General features: G+C 63.4%; 5 protein-coding genes across 5 annotated transcripts; 2 read left to right on the top strand and 3 right to left on the bottom strand.

The window, feature by feature from the left end:
• Window positions 1–1,410: 1,410 nt before the first annotated feature.
• Q8F55_005343 (uncharacterized protein) lies at window positions 1,411–2,572 on the top strand (the record flags this gene model as incomplete). Its single annotated transcript, XM_069353833.1, has 2 exons — window positions 1,411–2,452; window positions 2,487–2,572. 2 exons carry the CDS (start codon window positions 1,411–1,413, stop codon window positions 2,570–2,572), a joined length of 1,128 nt encoding a protein of 375 aa, XP_069208475.1.
• A 147-nt stretch (window positions 2,573–2,719) lies between these two features.
• Q8F55_005344 (uncharacterized protein) lies at window positions 2,720–3,911 on the bottom strand (the record flags this gene model as incomplete). Its single annotated transcript, XM_069353834.1, has 3 exons — window positions 2,720–3,149; window positions 3,203–3,333; window positions 3,396–3,911. 3 exons carry the CDS (start codon window positions 3,909–3,911, stop codon window positions 2,720–2,722), a joined length of 1,077 nt encoding a protein of 358 aa, XP_069208476.1.
• Window positions 3,912–4,248: 337 nt separating this feature from the next.
• On the top strand, window positions 4,249–4,762 carry CBP4 (assembly factor cbp4; the record flags this gene model as incomplete). Its single annotated transcript, XM_069353835.1, has 5 exons — window positions 4,249–4,274; window positions 4,340–4,362; window positions 4,395–4,424; window positions 4,470–4,585; window positions 4,697–4,762. The coding sequence occupies 5 exons, from the start codon at window positions 4,249–4,251 to the stop codon at window positions 4,760–4,762; spliced, it is 261 nt and encodes an 86-aa protein (XP_069208477.1).
• A 219-nt stretch (window positions 4,763–4,981) lies between these two features.
• On the bottom strand, window positions 4,982–10,307 carry DNF1 (phospholipid transporting ATPase; the record flags this gene model as incomplete). The annotated part of the gene is made up of 5 exons (XM_069353836.1): window positions 4,982–6,479; window positions 6,514–8,101; window positions 8,137–9,034; window positions 9,073–9,239; window positions 9,293–10,307. The coding sequence occupies 5 exons, from the start codon at window positions 10,305–10,307 to the stop codon at window positions 4,982–4,984; spliced, it is 5,166 nt and encodes a 1,721-aa protein (XP_069208478.1).
• Window positions 10,308–11,540: 1,233 nt separating this feature from the next.
• Q8F55_005347 (uncharacterized protein) lies at window positions 11,541–14,450 on the bottom strand (the record flags this gene model as incomplete). The annotated part of the gene is made up of 2 exons (XM_069353837.1): window positions 11,541–11,593; window positions 11,897–14,450. The coding sequence occupies 2 exons, from the start codon at window positions 14,448–14,450 to the stop codon at window positions 11,541–11,543; spliced, it is 2,607 nt and encodes an 868-aa protein (XP_069208479.1).
• Between the last annotated feature and the right edge of the window lie 299 nt (window positions 14,451–14,749).

Consider the following 14,749-nt stretch of genomic DNA (forward strand, 5'->3'; position numbering starts at 1 on the left):
TTGATTTCTCTTCAAATCTGGCCACGGCAGCCCGTTCCGGTAGCCAGCCGGCAGGTAACACGCCGCTCGGACCACCGAGCCTGAGAAAGCATTGAGGGGCGGCGCCCACTTCCTGACGGTCAGTGCGGGCGACGTCGAGTCGTCGAGGCAACGAGCGGGGTGATCCATTCTCGGAAGAGCACATGAGCGGGCTTGTCGTTCCGCTCGAGGGCGGGTGGGTGCGTGGCGCGGCAGACTAGCCGTCGGTCCCTGCCACTGTGCCTCCGATGCACGCGGCCTGTTCTCATTGCGTCTCGATCAGTAGTGAGGGCGCGCCGGGAGGAGTTGGGCTGCAATCAGAGCACTCACATTGACAAACAAACAGGCATGAACGACGGGCGTGAGATGTTGCTCGGCGTGGCTTTGTCGGAGATCGCCAGCGGACATGTGATGGCCGAAACCGATACATCTGATACTGTGGCTGTGGCGGAGAGCCACGACCAGGGTGCTGCCGTATCCATCTTGATCCATCTTGGTCTTCGATCCGCTCGGGCCTCGCTTGGCGTTTCATCGGCCGCAGAGCGGTACGGCACCCGCAGCAAGGTGCTGCGAGTGCGACAGCGCGGTCGCGCTGTTGCCCGCTGTCCCGGTTCCAGAGGCAGCCGTTGCGGGTGATAAGGAGAAGTGGGGACCACGGAGCGGAGGGCCGGTGAGCCAGCGGTTTGTGTTCACAGCCAACAGGGCTACACCGACGACCCACCCGAACCCATTGACGGCTGGGTGCTCGCCACCACCGTCGGCCATGTCCGAGTTGGTTGTGTTGAAATTTTCAGTTCGGAAGAAGCCTCCCAAGCATCTTGAACGGTGACATGTTGCACTTCGCTGGCTGTGGTGTTGTTAGTGGAGTCAGCCATCAGCGCTTTGGAAGCCAAGTTAGTGGCAACCACAGCGAAGGCATCACATCCGATGCCGTCTTGGAGAGTTGCTAGAGTGATAAAACTCATCCCAGTGTCGTCGAGTGGGGCAGTCTGAGCTGCAGAGGAGCTGCAGGGGCGAGGAAGGGCGCTCTCGGCATCGCACGCGCGGGAATGTGGCCTGCCAGCGTATCTGCTCCGCGCGGTGCGGTGCTTTCGGCGTCGACTCCATGGCGGCTCAGTTAGGCAGGCGCACAGGGTACGTAGGTAGCAGGTTGCGACTGGGATGCGACAGAGAGGAGCGATGGGATCGAGTTGCACTCGGCTGCTCGACCTGCCTCGATGCATCATCCAGTCATGCAGTGACGTCAGGCGGCCCGGATCGCCTTCCCACGGTGGCCTCCACTCAGGGCCACGCACGTGGCCCCCAAATCGCAACGACCTCCACCCCGTCTCAAAAGTTCATCGACGGCGAACAAGTCGCGCAAGCAACAACAAGCACCAACCCGTGTCGACCATGCCCAAGACCAAGCGCCCATCAGCAGCCTCGGGCGCCGCGCCCTCCCCCAAAGCGTCCAAGGCCAAGGCCAAGCAGGCAACAACATACAACGGCTTCGTCGCGATCCCGCTGAGCGCGGCCAGCCCTGTCCCCATCGCGTCCTCCTCCCGCGCGCCAGAGCACTACCTCTTCGCGCGGGCCCACACCAAGCCGGACGACCCGCGCGCCGAGCGCACCCTCTTCGTCGCCAACGTGCCTGTCGACCTGAGCGCCGACAGCCTGCGCACGCTCTTCGGGCGGTGGGGCGTCGTCGAGGAGGTGGTCATCCCCGAGGGCGTGGCGGACGCGCTCGAGGCCGCGGTGCGGGGGCTCCCCGCTGATGACGAGAGCGACGAGAGTGACGACGAGGAGGAGGCCGAGCCCGAGGCCGACGCCGACGGGTGGATCACGGTCGGGAAGGGAGGCGCCGAGCCGTCCTTCCTCGGCACGGGGGAGAAGGCGCCGCGCTCCCGCCGGACGCGGCGCAAGGCCGCCGCCCTCCCCCCCACCGTGCCGGCCGTGACCCCGCTCCCGGCGCTCAACCCGCGGCAGACACCGTTCGGTGCGTCGGGCGCGCGCGTCGCCCACGTCGTCTTCCTCGACGCCGTGTCGGTGGCCCGCGCGCTCGCGTACTCCGGCGGCGCGCTGCAGCCCAAACCCGAGCTGACGGGGCTCGACTTCTTCACGGCGCAGTACGACGCGCTCCGCCCCTCGCTGGCGGCGGTGCGTGAGCACGCCGACAGCGCGATGGCGCGCTACGATCACCTGCACTCGCTCCTCCTGTCGTCCCGCGCGCGCACGCACGGCGCCGGCGCGCTCGTCGACGACGACGGCTTCACCGTGGTCGTGAGGGGCGGGCGGTACGGCCGCACCGCTGGCCGTGGGGGCGATCCTGGTGGCGCGGGCGTCGGCGTCGCGGCGAGGGGGTGGGCCAAGAACGCTGCCGCCAAGCCCAAGGGCAAGGGCGCGGGCGAGCTCACGGATTTCTACAAGTTCCAGGCGGTCGACCGCAAGCGCCAGGGTGGGTGTGGACGGAAGAGTCTAGCTGACAGCAGAACTCGCGGCCATGCGCGCGCGCTTCGCAGACGACCAGAAGAAGGTCGAGGAGCTCAAGAAGAGCCGCAGGTTCAAGCCCTACTAGGCTCGCTGCCCGCTGTACTAGGCATACGCCAGATGCATGTAATTGGAATAGTGTGGTTCCGCCGGTTTCAGCTTGAGCTTCGCTTCTAGCTTCCAGTCTTGTCTATCGGTGCACGGCAGCAACGTGCCGTGCCAGCGTCCATCCAGTCTACTTTGCCTCGAGCTTCTTCTCGGCGTCCTTGGCCCGGTGGTCGGCCTGCTCGATGGCGCGCCCGACGTCGACGACCTCGCCGTCGCTCAGCTCAAACTCGGCGACCAGGGCCGGCAGCTGCGCCTTGGTGATCATGAGGCCGGGGTACGGCGAGTCCGTAGCGGCGGCAGCGACCTCCTCGGCCTTTGCGGCGGCCGCCTTGTCCACCTTCTCGGCCTCGGCCTTGCCCTTGGCCTCGTGCGCGGCCGCGTAGACCTTGCCGAGGACCTCGCTGTCCTCCTCGGTGATGACGCCGCCCTTGAGCAGCGCCTCGATGTACGTCGCGCCACGCCACGCCTTGTAGTGGCTCCATGCGCGCCAGAGGACGTAGAAGAGGGGGAAGTTGGGCAGGATCGGGATGATGGCGAACGGCCAGGTGAGGGGCGTGCTGGGGGCAGTCAGCATGCGCTCGGCGCCGACGCCGACGCCGACGTGGCTCACAAGAAGATAAACCGCCGCATCATCTTCTTGTGGTACGGGATGCGGTGGAGCAGCGTGCGGTGCAGCTTGGGCAGGAGCGGCGGGAGGCCGAGGGCCGTCGCCGCGGGTCCGCCGGGCCGGAGCAGCGTCACCTGGGGAGTCAGCGGCCTTCCCTCGTTCTCGGACATGCCCCCCCGCCCCGCTCACGACCCACCCTCGCATCGCCAATCGGCTTGCCCGTCGCCTTGTCAATCTTGATCCCCTGCCCCTCGTGGATGGCCTTGAGGCTCCACTCCTCAAACTCGATCTTGTCCATGAGGCCCTCGCCCTTGTCGAAGAACCAGCGCATCCACGTGCCCTCCTCCTTCTTGCCGAGCTTGATCCACTCGCCCGACGCGCGGTCCAAAGCGCGCTGGTACAGTGGCGGCGGGCCGTCCGACACGGGCGGCGCGGGCTGCTGCACGTGGTAGAGGATGAGGGGGGTTTCGCGGGCCGCGACGGCGGCGTCGGCCGCCGTGCTGCCGGCCGAGGCGGTGGCCTGGGTCGCCGACGTCGACGAGTTGGCCGTTGCTCCGCCGGCAGAGGACGACGACGAGCTGCCGCTGCTGCCGCTCGCGGCGTTCGCGGCCGCGCCAGCCCCTGCCGGCGGCGACACGCGCAGCGCGCCGTGCGGGAGGCGCACGAGCGGCAGCGCGAGGATGCGGAACGGGCGGGCCGTCTTGAGCGACATTGTGTGGTGGGGGCGGGCGGGCGGGCGGTGGGCCTGCTTTTGTCGATGCAGAGAGGAGGGAGAAGAGGATGGGTGCTGGAGATCTCTGATGAAGTTTACTGGCCCATTGCAAGCGAGGCACTGTGAGCGGCAGCCAGGAGGCAGAGGCGATCGCGGCAAAGTGACGACGCGCAGCGGCTCCACGTGGGGGTAAACAAATTGATCGGCGGGGCTGGGCGGCGGCATCGGAGCGGCGACAACCCGGCGGCTCGCGGCTCGGTCGAGTCGCTTTCCGACTTTTGCACCGCCCCGAGCAGCGACAGCAGCGACAACAGCGAGCAAGTAGCAAGCAGCAATCATGTCGGGACAGATCATGTGGGGCAAGTGAGTCGGCCGGTCCCCCTTCCCCTTCCCCCTTCCCCCGCCCCGCTGACGCCGCCCCCTCCCAGGTTCCTCACGATGACGGCGCTCAGTACGCTCCCCGCATAGCCCCGCTAACGCCAGTCATGGGCGGCGCGTACGTCCTCATGACGGGTGGGTCTTGCCGCTGCCGACGGAGGGGGGAGCTCACTGCCCCAGTCACCACGCCCACCGAGGAACAGCTCTACGCGCGCCTCTCGCCCGACCTCCAGCGCAAGGTCGACGCCGTGCGCGCCGCGCGCGAGAACCCCTCCAAGGTTAAGGAGCAGCTACAGGTGCGTTGGGCTGGGCCTAGCTGCAGCACTGGGCTGGGCTGGGCAGAGTGATGGGATGGAGGGCAAGGCTGACCGCGGCTTACCTTCCCCCCTGCCGCTATTGGACAACAGGAGGCGAGCGACAGCAACAAGATTGTCTGGGCAGAGGACCAGCAGTCGCAGAAGCTCAAGAAGTGAGCGGGCTATGCTCTGCACGGCCCAGTGCTGCGGCAGTCGCGACAGCCAGCGCCGCTTCAGCGTCACCGGAGCAACTCGAATCACGCGCACCCCCCCACCCGCCCAGGACTGCCTCGCGCCGCCGCTTCGCGCCGGCACTCGGCCTCGGCAGCACTATCATTGTATGCATCCGAATCAAGACATCATTCTACATCGCAGGCATCGTTCACCGCGCATCATCTACACCGCGTATCCTGTGTACGGGTCTACAGTCGATTGGGGTCGTTGGCCGTCCGCAGCGTCCCACTCCGTGTCGGCGCTAAAGTCCTGATGCCGCGACGCCGGCCGCGCAGTTGCATTGTTGGGGTTGGGGTATCGGTTGGGGGCATAGTTTGGCGGGTACTGGCCAGAGCGGTCTTGGGTATAAGCGTCCGGAGCGTTCACAGTCTGCAGGATGGGCGAGCGCTGCGGCGTCGGTCTCCCGCGCGGTACCGGACCGAGCGTGAACGTCTCCTGGGATTGGTTGGGCCCACCGTGCAACGTCTCCATTAGCGGCGACGGCTGCTGCGGCTGGCGCGCAGGCCGAGGCGGCGGCACGCCGGCCGTCATGGAGCCATAGTGAGTTGCCCCGGTCGGGCTGAAGGATGGGGGGCTGTGCGTCGGCGATCCCTCGCCAGAGTATGTCGGCGACCTCAGTCCGTCCAAGACTGAGGGACTCGTGTAAGAGTAATTGGAGTATGGCCTCGCCTGATGGCCGTGAGGCGCTGGCAGAGGGAAGTCCTGCGTAGGTGCCTCGTGGATGACCAGCGGCGGTGGGGCAACACGTTGTCCCGACCCCGTGGGCGACTCTGTGCGGGCGGGGCTGGCCCACCCACGCTGCGACAGCAGAGGCTGCTCGGCGCTGAACGGCACGGGGGTCGAGGGGCCAGCGGGAGCCTGGAACTGCTGTCTGCTCTTCGAGTAGTGGGGCGAGTACTGTGCGGCCATCTCGGCATCGCCAGGGTGACGGCGCCTGCGCTTCTTGCGGTGGCGGATGCCGAGCTGGTCCTTGAGGTCACCTGCAACCCAGGCTTCGCGGATGATATCGCGGTCGAGGGGCATGTACGACTGACGGAATGCCTTGAACAACCAGCGCGGCGCCACGGCCAGCATGACGGAAAAGACAACAGCCGCCCAGTAGTTGAAGGTAGGGAAGATGATCGACGCGACGTAGTAGTAGTCGAGAGCGCCCCAGGCTGACCAGATGGCGATCCAAATGTACACGGACAAAATGGACAAGGGGATGACAATGGCCGGAATGATGGTCCAGTATCGGAGGTTGATGCCGACATACAGGTTGGCAGCAGTGACGCCCGCGGCGGCAATCGCCGAGGACAAGTCGTACAGGTCGTTGGTGTCGCGACCAGTCGACGACCACGTCGTGCCGTCCCAGTACACGAGGAACGGGATGAAGAAGATGACAGCCGACTGGTACAGACCATCGAGCATGTACATCCAGAAGCGGGCTCTGGTGTAGTCGAGGCCCTTGATGCCGCGCTTGTACAGCTGAGGGAATGCCATGGACGCCGCGGCGTTCGTGTCCTGGTCGAATGCGCCGAGGATGCCTACGGCAAGAGAGGTGAAGATGAGGTTGTAGAGCAGCACAAAGGTGTACTGGAAGAGGTACGTCGCCTCAAAGCTTGAGAAGATGAGGAACCAGAACATGGCGACAGTCCAAATCACATTCTTGTAGAAGAAGCTGGGCGTCAGTGGACGCCACAAAGTCCACTTACTTGGCGTGCATGTCCGCAATGCGGATGTAGGACCAACGACCGTGAACCAAGAGCAGGCGGGTGAGGAAGCGGAACTGGCCAAAGGCATAATCGGCCGACATGGCCGCCTGGGAGCCTTCAAGACCAAACAGGCCGACACCAACGTTGGCCTCCTGGATCATGGCAACGTCGTTGGCGCCATCGCCGATACTCAGTGTCATGGCATTGCAGCCTTCCTTGACGAGCTTGACCATCTGGGCCTTCTGGGCGGGGGAGACACGGCAACAGACGACGGCCGAGCACTGAGTACCGAGCTCGAGGAAGAGACCCTTGATGTCGGGCTGGAGCGCGTAGCGCAGCGTGTTGCCGTCAATAACAATCGCAAATGTCGCGCTTGGGTCCATGGTCTGTGTGACAATCTTGTTGGACTTGGGCGTGGGAGGCGGGCCGACAACCGAGGCAATCTTGTTCAACCCTGCCTCGATCTGTGCGCGAGCAGTCTCTGCGTTATCTGCTGAAAGGATCATGACGTCCATGTCGTTGGTCAACAGGTTGCACGAGTAGCCAATCTCGATGGCGGTCTGGGGCTTGTCGCCAGTCAGGATCCAGAGCTTGATACCGGCCTTGTGCAACTGGGCAATGGCGTCGGGCACACCCTCCTGCAGCTTGTCCTCAAGGGCAGTTGCGCCGAGAATGTACAGGTCGTGCTCGATGAGGGCGGCGGCGTCGTCAATCTTGTTCTCGCGGTCCGTGACAGCCGAGCTGGCAGCGTCGTATTCCTTGGACCACGACTCAAATTCCTGCTCGCTCATCTCGCGGTAGGCAATAAGGAGGGTGCGAAGACCGCCGTTGGCAAAGTTCTCAAGGTCCTTGAGCGTCGCGTTCTTGATCTCTTCGTCCTGGTCCTTGGCGAGGCGCTCGTAGATGACACTATCGGCGCCCTTGCAGTAGAGGATGATCTTGCCCTCGGGGCTGCGAACCACAACACTCATACGCTTGCGAGTCGAGTTGAACTCGAGAACACGGAGAGGCACCCATCGTTCCGGTTGGCCGAGGACCTCAATATCGATCTTGTGCGTGTTGCGCGTCACGAAAGGGAATCCGATATCACGAGCACAGGCAACGAGCGCTTCCTCGTCGGGGCTCTCGGCCTTGTAGTCGAGCACGAAAGGCTGCTTCTCGGGCTCGGGCTTGTCGGAGAGGACCGAGTGGCAGAGCGCGAGGGCACGGAAAAAGGCGACGATGTGGGGACGAAGAGGGTCGGCCGTGTCGGCAATACGCTTGGCGAGATCCGGGGCGATGAGCGTGAGCTTGTCCTCGCGCATGTAGCGGTTCTTGACAGCGCGCTTGAGGGTCGATACCATGCTCTCCTTGAACTCTGCGAGCTCCTCTTCCTGGTCCTCTAAAGAGATGATGTCTCGGCCCTCACGCTTGGCGGCGCCAATCATGGCCTCGGTGACGCCCTCGCCGAATGACACGCCTTGGACCGAGCACTTCTTGAACTCCATAATGTTCTGGGTCAGGGTGCCCGTCTTGTCCGAGAAGATGTACTCGATCTGGCCAAGGTCGTCTGAGATGTTCCATGACTTGGGTACACAGGGTGTGTCAACTGGGACGTCAGCGGTGACCTCTACGCTTACTTACGTGGCGCGTAGTACATCTCAATGTCCGAGTAGATGAAGTACGCCTGAATCGTCTTGACAAGTTCGATGGTAATGTACAACGAAATCGGGACAATGTTTTGGAACACAATAAGCGACGACACGAAGATGATGAGCGAGTCGATGTAGATGTTGTTGGAAGCCTCGGCGTCGATCTCGTACCATTGTGCACTCGTGTTCTGCAGTGATCTGTAGTAGCCGTGGAGGAGGGCCGATGTCAAGCAGAGGATCATGAGGATGATAAAGTTCATGATGACGTTGAAGTTTGTCTCCTTCTCGATCTTGGAACGCTTGGACGGGGTGTCACCGCCGTTCATCATGATCTTGGTGTCGGCGCCCGTGTAGACGACGAGACCGATGACCCATTTGGTGTTGCGGACAGTGCAGCCACGGAGCAGCATCTCGTTGATGGTGACAGCCTCAATCTGCTCCTTGCCCTGGCGGCCGTTGCTGACGGGTGTGTAGTGGAGGACGCCGTTGTAAGAGTACAGGTTGGCGTTTGGCGGCTCCGAGTCGAGGTAGAAGTAGGCGTGCTCGAGGTCCTCCTCCGACTTGATGCCCGAGGTGGCCTTGATCGACTTGCGCACCTTGAGGTTGGTCTCGCCGTCGAGGTTCTTGGTCTCGACAAAGGCGAGACCGTCGGCGTCGGAGGATGCCAGGACAATGCAGTCGGCAGGGATCTGCTCGTCGCTACGGAGGAGGACGAGGTCGCCGACTTCGAGCTTCTTCCACAGTGTGCGCTCCCACTGGGCCGAGCCTGGGGTTGAACGCCCATAGTCGATGACGCCGACGCTCTTGTGCGACGCCATGCTGGGCGCCGACGACGCAAAGGACTGCGATCGGGGGCGGTACGGCAGGTTGATTGGGAGGGACGAGTCGTTCTGATCGTCAGCATGACTGGCACAGCCGTGCCACTCACCGAAGGGATCTCCTTTAATGGATAAGACTGCCCGGGGACATGAAGATTGGGCGTGTCGGCCACCTCCTCGACACCCTCCTTGTTCTGGTGCTCCATGACGATCTGCTTGCCAGCCTTTGCCTCGGCCTCGCGCAGCTTGCGGACGCCCTTGGACGCCTTGTTGGGATCTGGGCGCTGAGTCAGCTCGCTGCCGCTGCGCCTCGGCTACCGCGACACTCACTTGGCCCAATGTTGAAGACCCTAGCAAACCAGTTGCGGGGATCTGTCGGCTGGTTGACGTTCTTCCAGTTGCCGAGCTTTGTGGCGGCCGAAGTGTTGACTTCCTCATCGAGACGCGCTCGTCGCCAGTCTTCGGCGGCGTCCTTGATGGCCGTCATTCCGATAATAGCCAACAAAGGCAGCATGGCAATCTGGGGCGCTGCGGCACCGAACATGGGGAACAGCTGGAGGATGACGAGGGCCAGGAAGTAGATGTTGGCGACGCGGTGGAACTGCTCGAACAGGTTCCTCGGGATGAACGTGATGAGCGTGTACTTTGACGTGCGAACCTTGTTGCGCGCGTAGCGAACAATGGGCTCTCCTTTGTGGTCAATCTGGTCCATCGGCAGAGCCTGGTTGACGTAGATGCTCCGTCGGGGCATGGGCTTCTTCTTCTTCTTGCCGAGGCCATGGTCCAGCGGCGTCTCAGCCACGACGGGCGGCGCGGGCGCGGTCGTCGACGACTGGGACGCGCGGCTTGACTCTGGGGCGCCAAACTCGCTGCCGGGCACAGGGGGAAGGAGCGGTCCGCCGTCGCCGATTGAAGGCGACGTATCTGGCGCGCCGGTGCTGTTGGACGAGCCCTTCTTCTTGGTGCCAAAGAGCGAGCCCTTGTCCTTGTCCCCCCTCCGCCGCCTGCTGAAGAAGCGCGATCGCTTGCGGTTCAACAGATCCTCTGATCGAATCGACTCTGCGATAACGGAATGGGCCGTCTTGGTCGTCCTCAGCCGCAGGGCGGGGTCGATGGCGTTGATGTCGAAGGGCTCCTCCTCCTCGTACTCGCGCGCGTACGCCTGCATGTGGTGCGGGGGGTGCTGGGCAGCGTGCGCATTGTACCCATAGCTGTTGTTATTGTTGCCGTCGAGGGGGTGTGCGCTGGGCCCAGCCGCCTGCTGGTACGGCTGCTCGTTGGCGTAGGCGTAAGGGTCGTGCATGTCGTGCTGCTGCTGCTGGTGGTGATGCTGCTGGGCGGCCATGGTGTGGGGATGCACCACTCGCCAGTGGCGAGTGAATCAGAACAAGTAGTGGTCGACGTCGAGAACGTGGAATGGACGATGGCGGGCTAACAAAGCCGCAGCGCAGTGGGCGGGGGCCGTGCTGCTGCTCTGCTGCGATCTCGAGGCCGAGGCGCGCGGGGGAAAACAGAACACGGGCGGGGGAGCGAGCAAGGAAGGCGGCGAAGGCGACAATGTCGACGAGCAGTGCGGCGCGGCGCGGCGCTGACTCTTGGCAAAGCAGTGCAAGAGCCTAGTCGCTCGGTCGTCGGTACCGACAAGCAACTACTACGCAGCCAGCAAGCTGCGAGCACGGCACGAGGCTGGCTTGGGGGCGGCGGGGGCGGGGGATGGGCGTAGGCGCGCCAGTGTCTACGTGCCAGAGCAGTGGCCAGTGGGGGGCACGACGAACAGCGCCGAAGGGGGGGCAGTGTCGTTCGAAATGGATAGGCCAGAGGAGTCGACGCGTCGTGGCCGTGCCGAGGCTGCCTTGCGTGGGTGTGTTGGTGCGTGCGTGCGTACGGGCGTGCGTGCGTGTGTGTGCGGGGAGCGGCTGACTGGCAGCTGGTATGCGCAATGCACGAGGGAGATAAACGAGCGTGGAGAGTGGGACAGAAGAAGAGTGTGTGACTGGGCGAGCAGCCGCGGCAAGGCAAGATTACAATGGCTCTGTTAGACTTTGCCGACGAGACTTGGACTCGTTGCGTCAAGCAAGCCAAGGGGCGACACACTTCGACGTGTTCATTCTGCGCTTCCCCCTCGCCACTGCAGGGTTGACGAGGCCGGCGGCGGGCGCGCGGGCGGCGGCGCGGGCGGGGACCACTGCGCGACAAGACTGCAGCACCGAACGGCAGCCAAGCCGCTTTTCCTAGCCATTAGAAAGTATTCAGGGCGAAGCAGGCGACTCTGACACGACACGGCACCGCGTACACGTCCGCAGCAGCGGCGTCCAGGACGGAGGAGCGCGTCTCTGCATTTCCTGTGCAGCGGCAGCACGCAAGCAGGTATGAGGGGGCACGACGGACACGACTGCGCAGTGAGCCGCTCGCACAATGGCACAAGCACAAGAAGAAACGTGCCATGCCCGCCGCTGCCGTTCTACGTGCCGACAAAGACTTGAGACAGGTACGGGATCGCTCACTGTGCGCGCGCTTGCTGCCCGGCCTGCGGCAGGCGCGGCGCGAGCGAGCGAGCCAGCCTCATTACAGTGGCCCATTATACTACCCATGGCTGCTGCGGGATCAGGACAATGACGTCCAGCTGGGCTCCTGAGTCGTCCTCAGCCCAGCCTCTCGTCTTCTGCCCTTCCTGACATCAACCTCGCGCAAGGCACTGCAGTCGTCCCTGACACATGCCGTACGCGCGTCTGCAAGCCGAACGCGCCGGTAGACGACACATTGAAACCATAACTTTTTCGGTTACATGCAACTTGACTCCTTTGCTTGGCTAACTACCAACTATGCGTGTAATGTTGTGATGATGATGATGATGGACCTCCACATCTGGTTCCTCCTCTCCCCGGCTGACACGTCGGTCCAGACGCCAGCCACTCTCCTCGGCAGACCACGAACTCGTCATGGGTGAAATGCCGGCCTTGCGGTTGCTTGGCAGTGGCCCGAGCGACGCCTCGGTCAGGTTCTCGCGACCCTCCGCCTCCGCTTTCGCCTCCGCTGTCTCACTGCCAGCACCGCGATCACGTTGCAGTGTGGTGAGCCAGCTGTAGAATGGCCTCGTTGGCCGGTATGCACGCCCCTTAGCAAGCAGAGGAAGCAGCTGCCGTCCTTCAGCATTCTCCGAGAACACTGTCAGGTCTGGCTCGCCGCCCGCAAGGATATCGACAACCAGGCTCGCCCCATACACCGCCTTGTCGTACGCCGGCTCGTCCGGGAACAGGGAGCGCCATTTGAGCTCGACCGCCTCGGCCTCATTCGTGCGGGCTGCGAGCGCCAGGTGGATCATGAGGCGGCCGACATCCGCAGACCGCGCCGCGTGCCCATTCTCGACTGCCGCGTCGAAGACTGAAAGGGCGTAGTCGAGCTTGTCCGAGCTTAACAGGGCGCGGATAAGCGGCGAAACAGTGGCAGCGCTGGACGTCAGGCCCTTGCCAATCATATCCTGATAGACGCGCAGCACGAGGTCGAGGCCGACCTCCTTGGTCTTGTCGGCTAGCGCACTGAGGGCCAGGTTGTAGGCGTCGGTAGACTCGGGGCTGTGTGGCAACTCGGACAACAGCTCAAAGGCGAGGTCGCGATGCTCTGGCTTGGAAGATCTCGCCAGTCGGTAAACGAGCGGAGTGACGGCAGCAGCTGGAAGCGCAGGCTGGATCCGACGACAGATCCTCACGCCTACTGCCACGTCTGCTGCCCCCTTGACGCCCAACCCCTCGGCAACCGCTACCACAAGGTCTTCCGTCATCGTGGGGTGGTACCAAAGGTAGTCCTTGATGTGGCGGTCCAACAAGACCCAGCGCGACTTGCTCGAGGACTGTGCGATGTGTCGGATGAAGTCTAGGGCAGACTTGCGGAAGACGGGCTGGCCATCAGCCACGAAGTCATCGTACAGCCTGGAAGCAAACGTGATGTGCCCATGGCGCAACGAGACAGTGAACAGCGCTCGCCACAGCTCCGCAGTTGTGCGATTCCATTTCTGCCGGGGTGACGTGGCGCGAGCGATGGGATAGATGTGGCGTGCCAGGCGGTAGGCATCGTCGTCGCTATGAACGATGCCCGCAACAAGGTTGAAGACACGATTGAGAATTGGGGGTGGGATGCTTTGGTTCGATGCCGCAGTCGAGTCGATGATGGCTTGGGTGAAGCGGATGATTAATGCAGGATTGAGAGGTGGCTGGGCAAGTTGCCGAACGGTGATCTTCAGCAGTGCCTCGTTGTCGGCGTCGGGCAGAAGTGGCAGGGACCGGATGCACAGTTGAACGGCGGCCTTCAGGTCGGGCTCGCTCGTGGCTGGCTGGGCGAGGACACGCTGTGCAGCACGGTGAATCTCGGGCATCGTCGCCTGCGGGTCCATAGCTGTGTCCGACGCCCTTTCCAGTGGTGACCGGTGGTTCTTCTGAATAGTGACGAGCGCCTGATGGAGGACAGCCGCGGGTTCATGTGCACGGCCTTGGCGGAGCTCGACCAGAAGCTCCTCCACTGCCTCAGTTGCCATTTTCAACCCGTCATCGCCTCTCCGAGCATGCGAAGCTCGTAACCTGTCGATCAACGTTCTGAAGAACACCGGGCTGATGTCGACCTCGCGGGTAATGGACCAAGCCGCCAGACGGAGTGATGCCTTGTGCTCTTCGGGACTGTTGCCAGTGTACGCCAAGATGACTCGAACAGCAGTGTTCCTCATTCCCTTGGCCCCCCCGTTGTCGACAAGGTACTCCAGGAGACGACGAACAGGGGATAGCGGCGACTGGTGATGCTCGTGTCGGTAGACACCCAGCCGGACTATCCGTCGTCGCAAATCGAGTGACAGGTCGCGAACACCTCGGTCGCCAACGACGGTTATCAAGCCGTCCCACAACCAGTCGATGACTGCTAGTGTATCCGAATGAGAAAGGCCGTCGGGTAACGAAGAGCCATTTTGAAGGTACCTCAGAGCGTAAACGAGTCCGCGTTCGAGAGTGTTGGTGCCAAAGCCCGCCGGGTTCATGTCACATGAGCGGGCGAGACCAAGCAACTCGACGAGACGGGGGAGCCTGTTGCCCGATCCTTGGATCTGGCAGGTGACGAGAGACACAAACACGTCGTCTGGGATAGCGGGCCGTAGGTCGGGGTGGAGGGCCTGGTAGATGTCCCACGACTCGTCGGCATTGGACGATAGCAGAGCCAGGCTCAAGATCTGGAGGTGCCGGAGGAACGGCTGCGAGTCGGGCGAGTACGGCAGCGGCGGGGGGAGGGGCAGGTGCGGCGTCGCCATGCGCATGTGCTGCAGTGCTGGCAGGGGCGGGATCGAGTGCCGGGGTGTGGTCGGCGCGAGGCCCCGGGCGGAGGCCGGTTGTGGTCGGCAGCACGAGCACGAGAACCAGCGCGAGCAGCTCGGGCCGGGCGGCATGCGCGGGCGACGCACGCCGCTCCTCCCGAGCACCGATGCGGCCCGTTGGACAGCAGCGACGCTCTTCATCGTGGCCGTGGCCCGCCGTCCGGCGGGCCGAGCGAGGAAGGTGGAGGAGAGTATCAGATGCTAGTGGTGTCAGTTTGGCGCACGACCAGCGCAGGCGGGTGGCGGGTGGAATGCTTACAACAAGGGGGAGCCAGAGCGTGTTCTGACGCCGGGCATTGCGTGCGTGCGTTGGTGCACCTTGCTAGAGCTGGAGTGTGATGTCGTCGATGATGATGCAAGTAGTCTCAATCTCGAAAAAGTAGACACGGTGACTTCCTACGATTCAGAGCATGAAACACTCATAGGCGCGAGGTAGATGC

Source organism: Vanrija albida, assembly GCF_041260175.1.
Source record: "Vanrija albida strain AlHP1 chromosome Unknown contig_4, whole genome shotgun sequence".
In the NCBI taxonomy this organism is placed as follows: Eukaryota; Fungi; Basidiomycota; class Tremellomycetes; order Trichosporonales; family Trichosporonaceae; genus Vanrija; species Vanrija albida.